At 45.5% G+C, this 21,336-nt stretch overlaps 1 protein-coding gene across 1 annotated transcript in view; it reads left to right on the top strand.

Annotated features, from left to right (window-relative positions):
* The window catches only part of IGFN1 (immunoglobulin like and fibronectin type III domain containing 1), a 34,720-nt gene that overhangs the window by 4,268 nt on the left and 9,116 nt on the right, over window positions 1-21,336 (top strand). Inside the window, exons 4-15 of the mRNA XM_056844852.1 lie at window positions 576-675; window positions 2,418-2,465; window positions 2,613-2,658; window positions 3,720-3,897; window positions 4,229-4,345; window positions 5,202-5,373; window positions 6,625-6,897; window positions 10,176-14,174; window positions 14,284-14,408; window positions 15,329-15,470; window positions 18,991-19,287; window positions 20,577-20,876. Of these exons, the coding sequence (XP_056700830.1) occupies window positions 576-675; window positions 2,418-2,465; window positions 2,613-2,658; window positions 3,720-3,897; window positions 4,229-4,345; window positions 5,202-5,373; window positions 6,625-6,897; window positions 10,176-14,174; window positions 14,284-14,408; window positions 15,329-15,470; window positions 18,991-19,287; window positions 20,577-20,876 (5,797 nt within the window). The remainder of the gene's footprint in view (window positions 1-575; window positions 676-2,417; window positions 2,466-2,612; window positions 2,659-3,719; window positions 3,898-4,228; window positions 4,346-5,201; window positions 5,374-6,624; window positions 6,898-10,175; window positions 14,175-14,283; window positions 14,409-15,328; window positions 15,471-18,990; window positions 19,288-20,576; window positions 20,877-21,336) is intronic.

The following is a 21,336-nucleotide window of genomic DNA, read 5'->3' on the forward strand; positions in this document are numbered from 1 at the left end:
ACCTTCACTTTTGAAGTCTGTATTGTCCCCGAGGAGAAATATGTTATTGGGTTTTTCTAACATTTCTAAAGTAATAATAGCAGCCAGAGAAGCCCCTTGTCAGTGGGAGAGGGAGAAAAAAGCTTTTAACTGTTCCACTCCTGCTGATTTCACCAATCAAAACCAAGTATTTTCTCTTCACGCATATACTGTTATTAGACTAGGAAAATAAAAGGACAGGAAAAAGATGATGGCCTTAATTTCCCCCTTCCAAGACTAATAACATTGTTGGGGGGGATGTATGATTCACTTGTCAAATTATGTAAGGGTAGAAAAGCTAAATCCCATCTCATCCCCTGTACAGCCCCAGTCTGAATCAAAAGACCCAAATGGATTCTATTTCTATTTTAAAAACAATGGAGAGATCTGATAACAGACTTGAAGTACAACATAAAAGAAAACGCAGAGCTTCAGCTGAATCAGCCGACCGATGATTTTACATAGGCTGTAGGAAATACGTGCTCCTTTTATCAGGAGTTAAGCAATGGAAGAAACAAAAGCGATCCACTGCCCTGACCCCTATTTTCTTTTTAAAGATAAACAAAATCACTTCAGATGATGCCGATTTATACCGTTGCACTGCTGTGAATGAGTATGGGGAAGCCACGTGCACTGCTGGCCTCAAGATTATACAGGGTAGGTTGGACAACCTAGCATGCTGTGATGAACTTGAGCCTGTTCACCCTCATTGCTAAGGCCTGGTCAGCTGGCTTCCATTTAAAAAGTACTGGACACCATTTGGAGAGTTAGGAAACCTTGTCAAGACAATCATTGTGGGGTATATTTAGGGTTGCCAGCTGCAGGTTGGGAAATACCTGGAAATTTTGGGGGTGGAGCCTGAGGAGGGTGGTGTTTGGGGAGGGGAGGGACTTCAATGCCCTAGAGTCCAATTGCCACAGCAGCCATTTTCTCCAGGGGAACTGACCTCTATTGGCTGGAGATCAGTTGTAATAGCGGGAGACCTCCAGCCACCACCTGGAGGTTGAGGTTGGCAACCCTAGGTATATTGGAGAAGCTGTGAAAATGTAAATTTGCCATGCCCAAGTCAACTGGTTTCAGTTTTTCCTAACAGCAGTTGATAGTTTCCTTTCACTTTTAAGTGCTATTAAATACTGAGCCACTACAGTGCAATCTAGAGAATTTGCCATACCCTATTCACTTGATAGCATTTCCATCATTCCTGTTTGATAAAACTTCCCTGTGCTTACTGATCCTGAAAAGAGCCCACTGTGTACTCCAACTTTTCCCTAAATGCTATTCATTCTTGTGTCAAGGTTTTTCAGTTTTCTGACCTTAGAGTCTAATATGGTAATCTATATCAGTGGTGTAGTGGTTAAAGTATTGGACTAGGACCTGGGAAACCCAGGTTCAAATCTCTACTCACACCATAGAATCTTGCTGGGTGACCTTGGGCCAGTCACACGCTCTCAGCCCTGACCCTGGCTCGTATTTGGATGGGAGACCTCCAAGGAATAACAGGGGCATGAAGCGGAGGCAGGCAATGGCAAACCACCCCTGAACATCTCTTGTCTTGAAAACCCTATGGGGCACAATAAGTAAGCTGTAATTTGATGACACCCCCCAAAAAAATCTGAAGCCTGAGTCGCCAGAAAAATCATCACAGAGCTGTGATCAGAGGATGGGGGTGGGGTGAATCTTACTGTCATTGTGAAGGTTGAGGTATAAAAGCAAGGTCTGACACTGACAGGAGCAGCTGTGCACAGTGGATGGACCACCAGAAGAGGTAGGGAAGAGAGTGAAGTAAAGCTCTTCACAATGTCTTTTTTCTCAGCCCCAGGTCCCTTTTACCTCTTTTTTGAAAGGTGGACTTGATTAAAAACCACTGAATCCTTTAACTGAATGTAAACTCAAGGACAAATTAGCTTATTCTGAAAAGGCAACCATATTCATTCACCAGATTTTGGCAGTAATTTTTGTCATGGAGACAGTGACCTATTAACATGCATACATCTGAAAAAATAATGTCCTATTTAGATACTATTGTAGTATTTTTGCAATGAAAATAATGTCACTAGTTTAAGACCCACATTTGTTGGCCAAGAAAGGGATTTCCATGAGACTGTAAAGTTTGCATTACACCATTTCAATGTTATGCTTATAATGTATTTTTTGATGAAAAACATAGACAAGATCCCAGATGATCCAGCACAAAAGGAGGGATGCTTGTCCAGCTGAAATCTGCATACACACAAACTGTACACTTAATTCCTCTGGATTCTGTGAGGATTGAGATTGCTTAGCTTCTAGATTGGAGCATCTGTTAATGCTTAGGAAAGGCATTTGTACAGCTATGTTGTTAATTAAAGATTTCTCTTTTGCCCCCCACCTCCTTTTTTTCTTCACTCCTAACCCATCAGTTGGATTTAAGAAGAAAACAAAGGAGGCACCTTCTGCGCATCAGAAAGGTAAGTGCCCCAGGGACACGGACAAATTGACCTATGTGGTTTTACTCTGGAGGCCCACAAATCAGAGTTTGGCAATATGCTGACCCTCCTAAAGCTCTTATCGTACTCCCGTTTTCACTGCATGCCAATTTTTGAAATCTCTTGCAGACTTGAAGAAAGAGATTCAGGACTTTAGAAAAACACTAAAGAAACGGTGAGTGATTCCAAGAATGGGTCGAAAGAAAGGACGTTTTTCTTCTGAGCTGGCAATAAGCAAAGCAGGGAAAAACAACACTTTCAAGGGCAATTGTCTATTTAGCTCTCTTGCTTTTCCTCCAAGGAGCTCAGAGAAGAATGTATGATTGCCCCCATTAGTAGTTATAGAAGGCTACCTTTCATCATCTCTTTTCATCATACAGAATAAGGTTCTACAGAGAATTTATCTGCTACTCATTAACAATAAGATACTTTCTTGTACTTCCAGTAGTCACAGGATCAGCCTTCAGTGGAGAGTGCTACCAATATATCAGTGGTATGATTCCTTAGGCAATTTTCTGTACAGCTACTTATATCCTCTCCCTCTTAAATGTAAACTCTTGTACTTAATGGGAGTCTGTACAAAGAAGGGAATAACGTGATTGTTTAGATTTCTCAAACTGTGTCTAAAATATTGTCTATACAGATGGACTTAAATATCTCTTTTTGGTAAATGTTTAGTTGCCATTTAGTGAATCCGAACAGCCGAACAGCCCAATCTCCTTTCCACATAAGGAGTTCTGGTGCTGAGTTATAGTAATTCTAGAAGCAAAAGTATCATAATTGAAAATTTCCACAAACTGAAGGCAACTCTGCCAGGTGCAGCTCTGACTAAATTTGATGTGCAGCATATGTTTCAGTGGGGGGTGCTCTGGGCAATGGTGGGATATTGTATTTTAAAATAATTATGTGGTTTAAATAAAAAAAAACACAGAATGGGTTTAAATAAAATTCTACAAAAGGGTTGGGATTAGGAAAAGATGTCTTTTGCCATCTCCATGCAATCTGGGCTTTGGCTCAATGGTAGAGCATCTGATTGGCATGTAGAAGATCCCAGGTTCAATCCCTGGTATCTCCAGTTAAAGGGACCAGGCAGGTAGGTGATGTGAAAGACCTCAGCCTGAGACCCTGGAGAGCTGCTGCCAGTCTGAGTAGACAATACTGACTTTGATGGACCAAGGGTCTATTCAGTATAAGGCAGCTTCATGTGTTGATGTGTTCTTATGGCTGCCCCCACAGAGCACCTTCAACTCTTCCTAAGAAGGAACTTGACATGGAACAAGTCTGGCAATTGTTGCTTCATTCAGATAAGAAAGATTATGAGAAAATCTGCTTGAAGTATGGTGTTGTTGATTTCCGTGGGATGCTGAGGCGGCTTCAGGAGATGAGGAAGGAGAGAGAAGACAAGCAAGCCCAGGTAAGGCCATCTCTGCAGCATCAGTGCCCAGGTAAACCAATCCAAAGCTGGGTTCCATGTCTGTGTCAAAACTATGAACAGGCATGGAGTGAACATTTGCACAGGGCTCTAGAGATCTCCATTTGACACCATATCAGTGCCACAGAAGGGAAGTAATCTGTGAAAAGGAATGTGGTTAAATGTGTCCAAAGACCTTCCAAAACTAGTAATCCTGCTTGTTGCTTCTGCTGTAAAGATTTGTTGATGCTTCAAACTGGCCTCAGTCCATGTAGCAGTACTTCTTTCATTGAGAGGCCCTTAATGTTTTGGATCTTCTCCTTGTTCTTTACAGTATATCTCCAGTATCACAAACCTGAAGCATGTCAGAGTCAATGAGGAGAAAGGAAATGCTTCCTTTGATCTAGAGATGGAACTGAAAAATCCAGAAAGCAGAATTTACCTGTACAAGGTAAAGAAGGATAAAGTGAATTGGGAAATGGATAGGGTTTAGTGGTAAAGGACTTGCATGCAGAAGGTCCCCAGGTCCAGTCACTGGCACCACTAGTTGAAGGATCTCTTGCAGCAGATGTTGGGAAAGACCTTTCTCTGCCTGCAATCCTGGAGAGCTTCTGTCAGCCAGAGTGGACAGTATTAAACTATATGGACCTATAGGTTAAGTTGGTATAAGGCATACTTCATACGTAACCAGGTTATGTGGCAGGATTTGGCAATCCTGCTGACCAGGTAAGGTCTTAATCTAAAGTACTGCTCTGCGTACGTCCATCCATGGAACTGAGGTAGGTGGCAATCAGTGATGGTGCCCTGTCTATGGAATGCTCTCCCTCAAAGAAAGTTCCTGTTTCCTCTCCCACTTTCTGTTTCTTCTTTCTTCTTTCACCATGGCTTCATTTTTTCCAAAACAATGGTACATCTTGAAGATTCGCTGACTGGTAAGAGGTAAAAGTGTGAGGTTTTATTTTATACAAATAGGGAAGAAATAATTGAAGCAGACCAAAGTCATCTGCTCTGAATCTAGCAAGTGAATACTTTTGCTTTTCACAGCAACAAGCAGGTACTGTATCACCTTTAAGGCCCATGCAGCAGATCTCTTAGACTCAACCCTCTTATTAGTAATTGAGGGCAGAGTTGGGTAACAGTACAATCAAACTTTCCAGAACCAGTGCTAAAAGACAGTAGATACCTTTGGCAGAACACCACAGATGCAAATGTTTACAAGGATAATTTTTGGTCCTGTCCTGTTCTAAAACACTCGACTGTACAATGATCTGTTTACCTTCTAGTAAACGTCTTCCCTCCTTCTTCAGGATGGCCAGATGATCCATTTTGGATTTGACAGTGACAATGTGAAGCACTGCCTGAGGAAGGTTGGCAAAAAGTACAATTTCGTCATCAACAATGTACAGCCAGAAGATGCTGGCGTGTACCAGGTCAAGGTGGAGGATGCTGATATCTTCTCAACTGAGCTGGAAGCAGAAAGTAAGGGCCCAGGCCTCATCACCAGGATGCTGTACATCATATCCTGAAATCCCAGCCATTAGTTTTAAAACTTGAACTATGAAAAACCAATGTTCAAAACAAAGTATTGGAGTTGCTCTTTACATTACCGTTTGGGAAAATAACAAACATTCCCTCTTTCATTTATTTTTCCACAACAACAATACAATCTCCTTTATTGGCATAAAATCTAAACATGGGGTGTCTACATAGTAACATAGAATTGTTGCAGTTGAGCATTTCTTACAAAGTTAGAACATAAATAGATAAAAAAGATGCTAGAATTAGTAAAAGCCCTCTAATTAACTTGCTGGCGAACATTCACAGCAAGTCTCAGAAACTGTGCCACTTTCTCCAATATAACAGGCGAGTGATTATTCAGTAAAAAACGAGCATTAAGAAAATCAGGGGAATTTGACTTTTTTGTCAAAACAGGGACTAGAAATTTGCTGCGAATTTCTGCATAAAATCTACAGTGGAATAAGACATGTATTTTTCCATTCATTGAGGTTTTTGTCACTGGCTTTGGCTCTGTTTCTTGCTGTTGGCTTAGTAGATTGTATTGTGTATGTATGTTATATGCTGTTTTTATATGCAGTTTGTACTGTATTTATATGTACAATGCCTGTAATGTATATGTATAATGTGTGCGTTTGTTAAGTGCCATCAAGTCGCTTCTGACTCATGGCGACCCTATGAATGAAAGTCCTCCAAAATGTCCTATCTTTGACAGAGGTTGAATATATATAGCTGGTTTATTGATGCACAAATAACTTGGGAAATGCACACATTTTATGGAGAAATGTGCAGATTTTATGGAATTGCATTGAGTTCAAAGAATCAGGGAATGTCTTGCAAAGAAAGAATTATGATTTTAGTTTGTACAATGGGGGAATCAAAATTAAAATGGATATTTAGGGGGTTGAAATGGCAAAGATAGGAAATTTGAAATAACCCCTAAATGTCATATGAAGTTGTATTCTCTTTTTTTAACATGCTAAAACAAGTAATGTGTGCAGGCAATGAATACATACTTTCAATTGCGTATAGTGCATGTACCAAGGACATGGAGCTGTCATATATAAATAAATAAATATTTGAAAGGAGCAAGGTTTTGAAAGAAGCAAGGTTTTTCTCCATGTTCCATCTAGGTTTATTTCCTCCAAAATTCAGAGCTGCTCCACAGGTCAAAATCTGTTGTATGACTATTTACCTTCCATTTTTGTACTGCAGCCATTCCAATGAGTTTCCGCTATCCACTGGGTGAGGTGAGATGTCATGAGCAAGGAAACGCAGTCTTTCAGTGCACCCTCAACGACGCCTGCTTCGATGCTGCGTGGTTACACAAAAACTGTCGCCTGCAGCCAAGTGACAAATATGATATCTCTGTCTCAGAGGATGGCTTGACTCACCGTCTGCTCATCAAAAACACCAAGCTCTCTGACAAAGGGACTTACACTATTGATGTAGGAAGCCGCTCTTCAAGTGCCTGGCTTGAGATTGAACGTGAGTGGCAGTTTAATCTTGATCTCTTTGTAATGCAATCTACTGGTGTAGCCCCTTCCCACCTAACATCAAAGAACAGTGCAAATGCTAGGTGAAAACCTCCATGATCAACCCTAATCCTCTTCTGTTTTATGAGCACTACTATTGGACACTTAGAAATGCTCAAAAAACAAGTGCAAGGGTTTGAAAAGGATGCTCACAAAATGTTTGCATGTGCTACAACATAGGAGTCTGCCCTTCCTTTCTACTTCTTCATTCTCCAGGCCACAAAATGTACTTTTCTACCAGGCCAGTCCTGAGGCTGTGGTGGAGGGAGGCCATCTGCTGGGGCAACAGCAGTGCTGCTGAACCATTTCCTAAGGAGGTAGTGCAGAGCTCAGGGCCATGCAACTGCTCCTATAGCAGGACTGCGTGGATTGCAACCACACCAGTGTCCCCAGCAATGGCACCATCACACTCAGTAGACCTCCCAAGGGCACAACTGGGGGGTGGGGGAACCAACAAACCACAGGACAGCAGCCATAGGGAGCTGGCCCCAAAGACACTTGAGGAGAGGGCACGGGGGCAGACCCATGCAGTTCCAGGCCACACCTGTGACCCCTACCCCATCCCCTTAAAGGCACAGGGCTCCACCAAACAGAACAGAACAGCAACACGAAGAGTGGAAGGGAGACCCCACCACACAGCACACCATCATCCAAAGCCATGCTCCACAACATAGACATCTGGCAGCAGCTGCCACTGCCACTGCTGGGGGAGGTTCCTGGCCCAGGGACATGGGGACAGGCCTGATGTAGCCACCACAGGAGGTCCAGAACATTTGGGGCATCACCAAATGGGAGCATGGCTGGCAACCCATTTGGTGGCAGGAAGACTGAGATAGCACCTACCCCTGGAAATGCCCTGGCATTTTTGTGTGCACAATAAAGTTGACTGTTTATTTTTTCAATTGTACTCTGTGGTCTCCATCTGGGTGTAGGCCCCACTCCACTCAGGTCAATGGCATGCCATGGGCACCTTTGAGGGGCAGGCCCTGGGACCCAGGGCCTTGTTTCAGGGCCAACAGCCCAGGGGTGGGACAGTGAGGCATCGGGGGGGGGGGGGTTAGTGTCCTATCCATTGCCATGGATAGTTCTGAATGGTCAATCCTTTGTTGCAAAGGGTTCAATCACTGGGTGGACCCCACCTGCAGAAGAAGCACATATTCAGTGGATGTGTAATATTTGCCAGACCCTTGGCTCCCACAGGGAGCCATGGACAAACTCAACCCCGTTCAGGGCAAGGCCAGACACCAGGAATCAGCAGAGTGCAAACCATCCCTCCCTGTCCTCTGTTGTGGTCCCAGTTTGGCAGTGGGTGGGGCATAGGGTGGCACACCCCAGGGGCCATGGCTGATGCCCTTCGGTGGCTTGGTGCTGTGTTGATGTCACTGGCAGGGGTGTCTGCTGCAGCCCCTTGGGCTTGGCTGCAAACCCTGACAGGACAGGATGTGACAGGGTTGGCACCAGGGGACTGGGTGGGGTCCAGCCTAGTGGGGGGCCAATGGGCTTACTTTGCTGCACCAGGGGGTGAGGGGTTAAGTCAAGTTTATTAATACGGTCGACTAACCAATCACGTGCCAATACATCAAAGTTTCCAGACACAATTGTTTTGCACCACAGAATCACAGACTGCCTGTACATATAAAGGTGTAAGGTCAATAAAAGCAACCCCTGGTTAGGGGTGAGGGGTGGCTGCCTTTGTTGGTCCCATTTGGCATACCTGTGAAAACTTTAGGGTGCACCATCACAGCAGTATGAGGCACGCTCTGTGAGGGGAATCAGATCTGCAGATGTCTTCTGGCCCTCTGCAGCTGTTCCCACCCACAGCTGCCTCATATTAGGGGGTTGTACCCCCATATGGTGCCCCCATTCCCCATGGGTTTTGGGTTGCCACCTTTGTGCAAGATGCTAAGTTCCATAGTCACACAGCCAGCCAACATAGCCCCATGCTGCATGATTTAGCATCTGGCCTGCTCATGCATGGCCTGAGGTTTATATTGGCCTTAACGCCGGGGATGGGGGTTTGGCTGAGGGCCAATAAGTGTGGGCCATGTTGTCTGTCAGCCTCCTGGTACGTGAGGCTTTGCTTTTCCTGGAGTCAGTAGGTGCCTATGGGCTACATGGAGGATTTTTGCAGGTATACCTCTGGGTTGTTCCCAGGCTGGGGAAGCATAGGGAGCCAACTAAAACCTGCCATGCCATGTTGCCTGCCCCTTTCCCTGCTGGTGCAGTGGGTTGCACCCGTGGTGCCCTGTGGGGGTCCACAGCATTGCAGCATTTGCATCCAGACTCCAAACAGTGCTGTTGGGTTGCTCTGCCAGTACGGCTGTGCACCATTTTTTTCAGTATGTTTTGGGTTCAGGTTTGATAGATGCAGGAATTTTTGAAAAGTCCAGGAAAAGCCGAATTGCCATTTTGGCTTTCCCCAGATTTTCAAAAATGTTCGGGTTTATTAAACCCGAACCCGAAAAATACATGGCACAAGGCTGAAGGCTGAGCTTGGAGGGAGGCCAGCCTCCATGTGGACTTCGGAGCTGATGCCAACACAGGACTGAAGGCTGGACTTGGAGTGAGCACAGCCTTCAGTTTTGTGTTGCCGCCAATTCCGACGAACACGTGGACTTCTGAGCCAGTGGCAGACCCAGCTAGAAGGTAAGTGAGGGAGGCAGGTTAAAATGGTGGTGGGGCCAAAGCAGCCCCAAATAATGCCGAATAAATTTGGCATTATTCGGGGATCCATTTTTTGCCGCCCTTTATTTGCAGTAAACCCCCCCCCCCCAAAAAAATAACAAAAATGTATTTTTCGGGTGTGTGTGTGTCGGTTTGGCTTTATCCAATGTACACCCCTATCTGACAGTGTATCTTTGAGTTGCACTGGTGTAATGGATGGACAGTCCCCTGTGCAGTTTTGGCCCCTCTACTTAGGATTGTGCTTGAAAGTTGTGGAGTAAGTGGCCATGGTGGGTGGTTCTTTAAACAGAGGACAGATCCTGACTAGGTCCTTTCTTTCCTCCAAATTATTCTTTACAATTTTATCCAGCATAACTTTCTGCTATAGCTGATGGAAACTGTAGTTTTTGCACTCTCCTAACCTGAAACAAGCCTCCTGTTTTAATGTTTATTAATGTAATTCTCATTCCAAAGTAATTGTCTTGTACTAAATTTTATTTTGCCCCATTTTGCTTTGTATAAATTTTCCTGATGTTTTCCATTAACCAGAAATATGTTTTAATACAGCTGCCAAAGGAAAGAGAAAACAGGCTGAAGGAGACAGTGATAAGGCTGGATGGAAGGGCAAGCTACTAGAAGATGGTGCTAAAAAACTTCGTCAAGGAGAAGGGCATGAAGACCAAGATTCCCTTTTAGACTTCACCATGGGCAAAGATGGCCAGTACAGGGATGATCGAGATGGCAGTGGAGAATTTCATGGTTCCTTGGGAAAAGATGGCTCTCTGGGAAGAGAAGGGAAGATGGGACAATTTTCTGGAGCAAGAGGAAATATGGCAGAGGGGAATCAGCTTTCTAGATTTGCAGGGGATAGTAGTGGAGTTATGGGATTTGATCAGAACATTATGCTAGGTAGAAGTGGTGTTAGTGGAAGTCCAGGTGGTTTGGCTGGCATGGGAACATTGAATGGTAAGGATGCTATGCTGGGCGGTATATCTTCTGGCGCAGAATTTGGAAGTGAAGGTGGCCTGCATGCTGTAAGGGGGCAAGGTTCTATGCTGAATGGAGTTGGTATTAGTGGTTCTGGAGCTGGAACTGGACAGCTAGAAGGGTTTTATGACAAGAAGGGAGTACTAGGTGGGCCTGGTGGGCCTGCAGCCGTACTTGGTGATGCTGGAGGTCTTTATGATAAGGATGGTATGCGAGGTAGTAGTGGTATGCTAGCTGGAAGTGGAGGCACAGCAGCCAAAGGTGGACTCTATGGAGAAGGTGGTATGGTAAATGGGGTTGGTATCACCAAAGATAGCACAGGGAATGTACTCTATGGTAGAGATGGTGCTAGTGCTGGTAAGTTTGAAGCTGGGCATGATGGTATAGGAGGACACTTGGGAAAAGATATGTTACCTGGAGCAGGTACCAGTGGACTTGGTGGTACTGGGGGTGTTGGAGGACTCCATGGCGAGGATGGTATGTTCACAGGAATAGGAAGTGGTAGACCAGGAGCTGCCGGTGGCATTGTTGGGCTCTCTGGCAAAGATGGTATGCTAGCTGGAGCAAATGGTGGTGGATTTGTTGGTGTTGGAAATACAGGTGGATTCTATGGCAAAGATGGTCTACTATCTGGTGCAGCTGCTTGTGGACCTGGTGGTCTTGGAGATGTAGGAGTATTTTATGGCACTGATGGTATGCTAGCTAGAACAGGCACTGGTGGTCTTGGCAGTGATAGAGGCATGAAGGGATTCTACGGTAAAGATGGTCTACTAGCTGGAGCAGATGCCGGAGGACCTGGTGGTGCTGGAAGCATAGGGGGACTCTATGGTAAGGATGGTATTCTAGCTGGAGCAAGCACTAGTGGTGCTGGAGGCATAGGTGCACTCTATGGAAAAAATGGTATGCCACTAGGAGCAGGTGCTGGAAGACCTGGTGGTGCTGGGGATGTAGGGGGTGGCTATGGTAAGGATGGTATGCTAACTGAAGCAGGTGTTGGAGGACCTGGTGGTTTTGGGAGCATAGGCGGACTCTTTGGTAAGGATGGTATGCTAGCTGGAGTGGGTGCTGGTGGACCTGGGGGAGCTGGAGATGTAACTGGTCTCTATGGGAAGAATGGTATGCTAGCCGGAGCAGGTGCTGGTGGACCTGGTGGAGCTGGAGGCTTAGCTGGGCTGTATGGTAAAGATGGTATGCCAACCGGAGCAGGTGCTGGTGGACCTGGTGGAGCTGGAGGCATAGATGGGCTGTATGGTAAAGATGGTATGCTAGATGGAGCAGGTGCCAGTGGACCTGGTGGAGCTGGAGGCGTAGCTGGGCTGTATGACAAAGATGGTATGCTAGCTGGGATGTATGGTAAAGATGGTATGCTAGATGGAGCAGGTGCCAGTGGACCTGGTGGAGCTGGAGGCGTAGCTGGGCTGTATGGCAAAGATGGCATGCTAGCCGGAGCAGGTGCCGGTGGACCTGATGGAACTGGAGGCTTAGCTTGGCTGTATGGCAAAGATGGCATGCTAGCCGGAGCAGGTGCCGGTGGATCTGGTGGAGCTGGAGGCTTAGCTGGGCTGTATGACAAAGATGGTATGCTAGCCGGAGCAGGTGCCGGTGGACCTGATGGAGCTGGAGGCTTAGCTTGGCTGTATGGCAAAGATGGCATGCTAGCCGGAGCAGGTGCTGGTGGACCTGGTGGAGCTGGAGGCTTAGCTGGGCTGTATGGTAAAGATGGTATGCCAACCGGAGCAGGTGCCGGTGGACCTGGTGGAGCTGGAGGCTTAGCTGGACTGTATGGTAAAGATGGTATGCCAACCAGAGCAGGTGCCGGTGGACCTGGTGGAGCTGGAGGCTTAGCTGGGCTGTATGGCAAAGATGGTATGCTAGATGGAGCAGGTGCCGGTGTTCCTGGTGGGGCTGGAGGCGTAACTGGGCTGTATGGTAAAGATGGTATGCTAGCCGGAGCAGGTGCCGGTGGACCTGGTGGAGCTGGAGGCGTAGCTGGGCTGTATGGCAAAGGTGGTATGCTAGCTGGAGTAGGTGCTAGTGGAACTGGAGGTGTAGCTGGACTGTATGGGATGGATGGTTTGCTAGCTGGAGCAGGTGCTGGTGGATCTGGTGGAGCTGGAGGCATAGCTGGGCTGTATGGCAAAGATGGTACACTAGCCCTAGCAGGTGCCAGTGTTCCTGGTGGAGCTGGAGGCATAGCTGGGCTGTATGGTAAAGATGGTATGCTAGCCAGAGCAGGTGCCAGTGGAACTGGTGGCGCTGGAGGCGTAGCTGGGCTATATGGCAAGGATGGTACACTAGCCAGAGGAGGTGCTGGTGGACCTGGTGGAGCTGGAGGTGGAGCTGAACTGTATGGGATGGATGGTGTGCTTGCCGGAGCAGGTGCCGGTGTTCCTGGTGGAGCTGGAGTCATAGCTGGGCTGTGTGGTAAAGATGGTATGCTAACTGGAGTAGGTGCTGGTGGACCTGGTGGAGCTGGAGGCGTAGCTGGGCTGTATGGCAAAGATGGTTCGCTATCCGGAGCAGGTGCTGGTGGACCTGGTGGAGTTGGAGTCATAGCTGGGCTGTATGGTAAAGATGGTATGCTAACTGGAGTAGGTGCTGGTGGACCTGGTGGAGTTGGAGGCGTAGCTGGGCTGTATGGCAAAGATGGGATGCTAGACGGAGCAGCTGCCAGCGTACCTGGTGGAGCTGGAGGTGTAGCTGGACGGTATGGGATGGATGGTATGCTATCCGGAGCAGGTGCTGGTGGACCTGGTGGAGCTGGAGGCATAGCTGGGCTGTATGGCAAAGATGGTATGCTAGCTGGAGCAGGTGCCGGTGGACCTGGTGGAGCTGGAGGCGTAGCTGGGCTGTATGGCAAAGATGGTGTGCTAGCTGGAGCAGGTGCTGGTGGACCTGGTGGAGCTGGAGACGTAGCTGGGGTGTATAGTAAAGATGGTATGCTTGCTGAAGCAGGTGCCAGTGGAATTGGTGGGTCTGGAGGTACAGCTGGGCTGTATGGGAAGGACGGTATGTTAGCTGGAGCAGGTGCAAGTGGACCTGGAGGTGCTGCCGGTGTAGGTGGGCTTTATGGTAGAGATGGTGTCCTAGCTGATGGGAGATCTGGTCGTGCTGGAGCTGCGATTTATGGGAAAGATGGTATACTGGCTGGAGCAGGTGTTGGTGGATATGGTGGTGCTGGAGATATGGATGGATTGTATACCAAGGATGGTATGCCAGCTTTAGCAGGCATTGGTGGTGCTGGTAATATAGGTGGACTCTATGGCAAAGATGGTAGGCCTGCTGGAGCTGGTGTTGGGCTTGGTGAAGGAGGGATAGGTGGCCCCTCTGATAGGGATGGGGGAATAGGTGGTGTTGGTGTAGGAGTCAGAGGCATTGATGGGTCACTGTCAGGTGTTCCTGGTGAAGAGTTCTTGAATTACGATCAGTTGTCTGGTTTTTATGATGGTGGAGTCCAAGCTGGTGACAGAAGAAGACAGCTGTCTGATACTCATGCCAGTGGACTTATTTTAGCTGATATTTCAAGAACCAGGGACAGGAAAGGAAGAGGAGGAAGTCTGCTTGAAGAGGATATGAGAGGTATGTGCATATATCTTGTGTTAAAAATATTTTAATTTACACTTGTAACATCTGATACATAACAAATTCCTTTCCAAAATGAGCTGTTTTGTCTTTTTTGCCTGTTTAGAATCGCATTGCCGTTTCACACAAGGTTTGTTTGATGTCCATGCCGAGAAAGGAAAATCAGTTGTCTTATCATGCAGCCTCAACTATGACCAGCTGGAGGGAACCTGGTTTAAAGATGGCTTCAAGGTATGTTGTCAGTTCCTCTTTTTTTTATTTTTATTTTTAGATAGTTGGTTTCACTTGAATCATGAGAAGGCTTTTTGAACCATGAATCATGAGAAGGCTTTTTGAACCATATAGCAGGGGTCACTGAGTAAGAAAAAAAGCAAAAAAACAAAGTGCACAATGATCTAAATTTCTTTCTGACACATTTCAAGTGGAATATTTATTCACAGGTGCTACTGCTCAACATCATGCTACTCCATATTGTTTAAAACACATTTTATACTTAGTACGAATAACCACAACACATGATGTATATATGCTTTAGAGAGCCAGCTGGTTGTGGAGAGGGGAAGGGAAGGTGATTTTAAGCTGGTTTGATTCTTTCTTAAGTGGTAGAGAAAGTCAGAATATAAAAACCAACTCTTCTCCTCCTCCACCTCCTCTCACAGCCTAATCCTTGGTTTTGGCTAGCTAAAGAGGCATTTTGCTGTGCTGCTCTGTCCACAGATGAAAGCCATAGAACAAGACCTCCAGTCCCTCTGGAGAAGATGATTGCTTGCATGAAAGGCTTTCTGAGTGCTTTATATATAAAATGGAGCTATAGAAAACCCCTTGCCATACAGAGCAGTATGTCCTTGTGCAAATGAGCCGATAGCCTTCATGGGAACAGGTGGTTGCATGAAAACGTACTTTTAGCTACTTAGTCTTTTTGACCCCTCCCCTCTGCAGGATGTCCTATCAGTTCTTGAAACCACAGGATCAGGACCTGCAGAGGATCAGTGTGAAACCAATACAGGGAAATTGGCTGACTTGGGGGGGGCGGGTCTCTGTATTCATGAGTGTTGCATCTGTGGCTTGGCCGGTTGTCTGTAGCTGTTCCTGGGTCGCACATACTTTTTGATAAAGTTTATTCCTCTGACTTCTACTCTCTTCTTCACAAGGTGACAGGACTGGAAGGCATCTCTGTTGAGAAGGATGGTGTGGTCCATAAGCTGATAATAGATGTAGTACAAGACAACCATGCTGGGAAATATAAATTTGAAACTGAAGGCATCCGCACGGAGGCATCTCTTTTTGTTGAAGGCAAGTGTGGTCAAACTGTGTCGTCTATTAACTAAAACGATGTTAAAATGCAGCAGGTGGAACCATACCCCAAATGCAGTATTTTCACCGTGCCTGTTCCAAGGCTGAACCCTCCAGACATCATCTTTTCCTAAAGTTAACCTATGTAAACTGAACCTCAATGTGCCACAAGCAAAGAGCAAGGATCATCTTGGAAACACTTAAATGGTGGTTACTACTTTCTGTGATCTTTTACAAATGGATGCATATGCTCTGCACAATGCTTAAGCCACCGCAACCAAAATTCTAGACCAGAGATTGGCCAAAATAGTGTGGAACCTCTTTGGTCAATTCAGAATCCTTCTGCTAGCCTCACTTGTTTGTCCTCCTCCTTACCTCCCTGCAGTGGCTTTCAGTCATACTTTGAGTTACATTTCTCTCATTCTTACTCATAATTTGTATTTATTTATTAATTTTAATATAGTCTGCCTTTCTCACTGAGACTCAAGGTGGATAACACAGCGTAAGTCAATGCCATCAATATAGGATTCATGGAATCATAGAGTTGGAAGGGGCCATACAGGCCATCTAGTCCAATCCCCTGCTCAATGCAGGATCAACATAAAGCATCCCTGACAAGTGTTCATCCTGCCGCTGCTTGAAGATTGCAATTGAGGGCGAGCACACCACCTCCCTAGGCGAGCACACCACCTTCCTAGGTGAGCACACCACCTCCCGATTCCTCTGCTGAATTACTCTTACTCTAAAAAATATTTTTCCTAATATCCTGCTGATACCTTTCTGCCCATAATTTAAAACCATTGTTGAGAGTCCAATCCTCTGCTGCCAACAGGAACAACTCCCTGCCCTCCTCTAAGGGACAGCCTTTCAACTACTTAAAGAGAGAAATTATGTTTCCCCCCACCTCCTCTTCTAGAGACTGAACATGCCCAAGTCCCTCAGCCTTTTCTCCTAGGGCTTGGTCTCCAGGCCCCTGGGCATCCTCATTGGTCTCTTCTGCACACACTCCATTTTGTCCACATCCTTTTTAAAGTGAAGTCCCAGAAGTGCACACAGTACTCCAGGTGCAATATGGTACTCCTGACCAATACGGTGTACAGAGACACTATGATATCTTGTGATTTGGATGTTATGTCTCTGTTGATACACCCCAAGACCGCATTAGCCTTTTTTTTTGCCATTGAATCAAACTGAGGCAAAAGAAGCATTGAGCCTTTTCTGCTTTCTCTCTGTCTTCTGTCAGAGTTTCTCCATTTTCACCCAACAGTGGGCCTATTGCCTCTTTGACCTTGTGTTTGCTCCTCACATATCTGAAGAAGCTTTTCTTGTTGTAGCAAGCCTCTCTGGCCAGCCTCAACTCACTCTGAGCTTTGCTGTCTCTGATGGCTGACCTACAGTGCATAACAACCCACAGATACTCTTCTTTAGAGGTATGTCCTCACCTTCATTTCTTGAACATTTCCTTTTTCTTCCTTAGCTCATCATGGAGTTCCCTGTCCATCCGCATTGGCTTCTTGGATCCTCTATCACGTTTCCATCTTGCTGCAATAGCGATGGCATGAGCTTGCAACAGCTTTTCTTTTAGGAGAGTCTACCCTTCACTTGCTCCTTTCCCTTCCAGCATTCTTGCCCATGGAATGACTCTCATCATGCCTCTGAGTTCATTAAAGTCTGCCCTACCAAAATCTAACATTCACGTCTTCCTTGGCCCCCCACAGCAAAAGTAATTCTAAGGGGACATGGTCACTTCCCTCTAAGGTTTCCACCACTATTATGGAAGTATTATGGAAGGTTTCTACCCTATATGGAAGTAACAGGTGTATGGCTTTAAGATTGTTGCTCAGTGGAGAGTAACTAAGTGTTCAACCTTGACTGGTGGGGGAGGTTTTTTAAGGCATTAGCCTCGCCTTGGGGGCAGCGTTTTTGCTCTCTTCTGACGCCCTTTACTAGTATTGTCTTTTTGCTTGTTATGAATTGAGAGTGTTTTCTTTAGCTTCTCAAAAATAAATTTTGTTTTTATTAAAACTAATGAGAGGAGCTGTGTGTTTTGTGAGTGCAACTTTCCCAGGGAAGGACTGAAGGCCAGTGAGATAAGGTTTTGGCAAAGAAAAGCTTTTGACCTTATCATCGAACGAACTATACCTTGCCCACTGGGAATCTGAAAGGGCTGTTGTCAGCATTTCAAACCAGGGCAAGAGGTTGCCGGTTCACACACACCCCATCTACCAATTCTTGCCTATTGGTTAATATTAATTCAAGTATGGCCAAGGCCCTCATAGCTTCCCCCAACATTTGAAAAGGGAAGTTATTAGCCAGGCAGGTCAGGAAGTTGCATTACTTTGGACACTTAGCAGAGTTTGTTTCCCAGTGCATATCAGGGAAGTTGAAGCCACCCATACCTTACAAGGCCACGTTGCTTGGATACACAATCAAGCTGGAACAAGGCATAATGTACTAAACACAATATGATTACACAATAAAGAAAACGGTATCACATAAGTATAAAAACAAAACAGTGAGAATAGGAAAATACCTATAGCAAAAAGAGAAAAAATACTACAAAAAGTGGTAAAGTTCACAGTCCCGCTCTTTATCAAAGTGCCTTCCTAAACTATTTTGTTGTTGTTAGAGCCTTAATACCTGTATAAAAATGCCCTCATGTCTGAACTATGGGTTAGATCCAGCACAGAATTACTGCAAGGATATCTGCCCACACAGCATGACTTTCTCAGCCCCCCTTTCCCATAGCAGCCTGAACCCCCATCTGAAATGCTGTTTGTGCCCCCCCCCCCCAAATCCCCTCTCAAGAACAGAATTTTGAGAGGAATTTTGGGCTGCCGAAGTTGAGAAAGTTGGGTTGTTGAGAAAGTTTTGCTTTGCAGGTAGAAGGTCTTTGAACTCACAGAAACACTGCAAGCCTATACCTTCCCCATCGATGCCCTTGACATGCCCTCTTGCACTATCCAGTCTACTCAGACTGATTCCCCACCTTTCTTGTCTCCCTTTACTAGTTCTTTGCCTTCTGCCCTGCTAGTCTCTGCATTTGTAACCTTTATGTTAGGTTGCTTGCTCAACTAATTTGTCTCAGTCCCTTCCTGAAACTCTGTTTTTTTAGAAAAACCTTTTTAAAGCATCCTCTCTTGCTACTCCACTGCCATCTCTTTCCCTTATCACATCCCTTTTAACCTCTGACTCTTTCCTCCATCCCTGTCCTTCACTAATATTTATTTCATGTACATCCTCTTGGCTAGGGCTGTGTTGTCTCTTTGTTCTAATATATTTCTTATCACATTAATGCCAGTCAAACAATATCAAGGCGCTGGAGAAGTAGATGATGGATTTGGCGTTAGGAACTGTTTATGGAACAGTTTCAAAACAATTTATCTAGATTCTGTGAGGCTCTTGTCCAGGATATCAAGATTTTCCATTTCCTGTTGAGGTTGTGGGTTATTCAAAAATGTTCACAATCACTTCTGTACCTTGGGTTAACTCACTGTAGTCTTTGCTTCTGTGTGGTTAGAACCTCCAAATGTTGATGCTGCTGAACTTGAAAAACTGCGGAAGGAACCTGTAGTGGTTAAGGCAGGAAAGAATGCCATGGTCAAGATCCCATTTGAAGGCAAGAAGCCAATCAGAGCTACTTGGCTGAAGGATGATGGTGAACTGCTGGATGATGCCAGGATTCACATTGACCATTCAGATAACTTCACCCGCCTTTCCATATTCAGCACCAATCGAAAGGACTGTGGGGATTACAAAGTGAAGCTGAAGAACGACAGTGGAAGCTTGGAAGCTACTGTTAAGTTGGTAGTGATTGGTGAGATGTCCTCTAGTATTCAGACAGCCATTTTCATGAAATGGAGAAACCTCTTTATAGATGGCTTTTAGGTTAGAACACACTGCCATCAGGAAGGCCTTTTGTGGGAGGTGAGCTTACCAGGTGCCCCCTGATAGTGGGCAAACTCCTGGTAATTATTCCCAATGCCTGCTGATGCTCATCTCATAAGTGGGTAGAAGCAGGCCAACAAAATGGGGTGGGGAGAGCAATGATCTTTGCAACCAACTGATGATGTCACTTCTGGTGTGACCCAGAAGTGCCAGCATCACACCAGTGCGACACTGGTGTGATGCCAGCACTTCTGGGTCATGCTGGAAGTGATGTCATTGTGCAGCGACAAAGATAACCCCCCCACACACCCTGCAATAAGAACCAACTTCCCCACAACTCCCATCAGTTACCAGACCATGCTTGGCGACCATAGTGGGAGGGGAGGCTGCAGCTTCGAATCCTATCTCAGCCCAGACTTGAACACCCCAATTTAAATTATATTTGTTATGATTTTTCATTGCTATAATCTGCTATTGGAGCAAGGTTTTGACTGAAAAGTAGAATAAATGAGGTGGGGAAATGAAACATATATTTACTACGTTTCATAGCAAACTGGTTTATAAGTTGCAAAGTAGAGTAAGCAGTACTTTGGGCAATGGCTAAAGACAAGTGTATATTTAAAAAGGACTGGCTGCATCAATAAGTGTCCCTTTTTACATCAATAAGTATCTGAAGCATACCAGCAAGTGGAACACTGATATGTCAGTCTTTCCTCTCCACTCCTGACCAGCTACTACTTTTGTCTTCTATGAAGACAGTTTCAGAGGGTAGCCGTGTTGGTTTGTGGTAAAACAATGAGATGCTCAGGAGTTACTGGACTTGAATCACACTGTACTGCTGTGTTCTCCTCCAGACAGGAAACAAAGCAATCCTCATCAGGTGCCTGATCTAGCAGGAGACTGTTTCCTTTTTAGCTCAGGTACCCACCAATCAATAGCTGGGGTTTCCAAGAAGATGGAAAAAAGGACCAGGCAGGGGAACAAGCAGAGAGGAGATGAACATATCAGCTATTTGATTCACTGGTATACTAGAGACTTACATTAATATAAAAAGAGAGCTGACAAAGCAGTTCCAGTGATGTAAGCTCTTGTGATCTCTCTCTCTTTCTCCCCCCCCCCCACATCTGACTTCAGTCTAAATCTTTGGATGGGAATCTTGGCAACTACCAGTTCCAGTAGCCACCTTTTCCATATCCTTTGTTTTTCTCCTCCATTCAGATAAGCCACAGCCTCCTGTGGGTCCCATAGAAGTCGTTGACACATCCACAAGTGGCATAACTATCCGGTGGAAGCCCCCAAAAGATGATGGGGGTAAGCCAATACAGAAGTATATTATCGAAAGGCAGCAGGTTGGTAGAAAGACCTGGCTGACACTGGGTGAAACCAATGAGAGCAGCACTATTTTCACCACCAACAAAGTGGAACATGACAAAAGCTACTACTTCAAAGTGAAAGCGGTGAATGCTGAAGGAACCAGCGAGGCACTTGAATCTGAAGAGGTGATGGCTGCTACCAAAGGTAACAGAGGGCCTCAGTATGTTGGTCAGATATTTGTGAAACATCTAATACCCCATCCGGAATTGTCACATAACTGAAACATGGACCAGGTTCAACTGGAATGTAATGTTTCCATTCCATCTCATAATAATGTTTACCATTATGCACCATTTATTGAGCATTCAAAATGTTTCACACACATTATTTCAGTAATCCTTTCAAAAATTCTGTAAGGTAGGTTAATTCTATTGTGTCCATGTTGCAGAAAGAAAGTGGCAAAGGCCCCTTCATGTATTCACGGCAGTGGTGAAATCTGAATTGGATGCTTCTTCACTAGGGCTGTTGATTCGGTAAAAACCGAACCAAAAAAATACCGGGAAAATGCCATTCTGGTAAATTTCTGGTTCGGGTTTACCGAATCCACAAAATCCGGGATGTTGGCAAAGCCGAATTTGCCATTCCTGAAAATCTGGCTTTTTCA

The sequence above is a fragment of the Euleptes europaea genome, chromosome 2 (genome assembly GCF_029931775.1).
Source record: "Euleptes europaea isolate rEulEur1 chromosome 2, rEulEur1.hap1, whole genome shotgun sequence".
Classification (NCBI taxonomy): Eukaryota; Metazoa; Chordata; class Lepidosauria; order Squamata; family Sphaerodactylidae; genus Euleptes; species Euleptes europaea.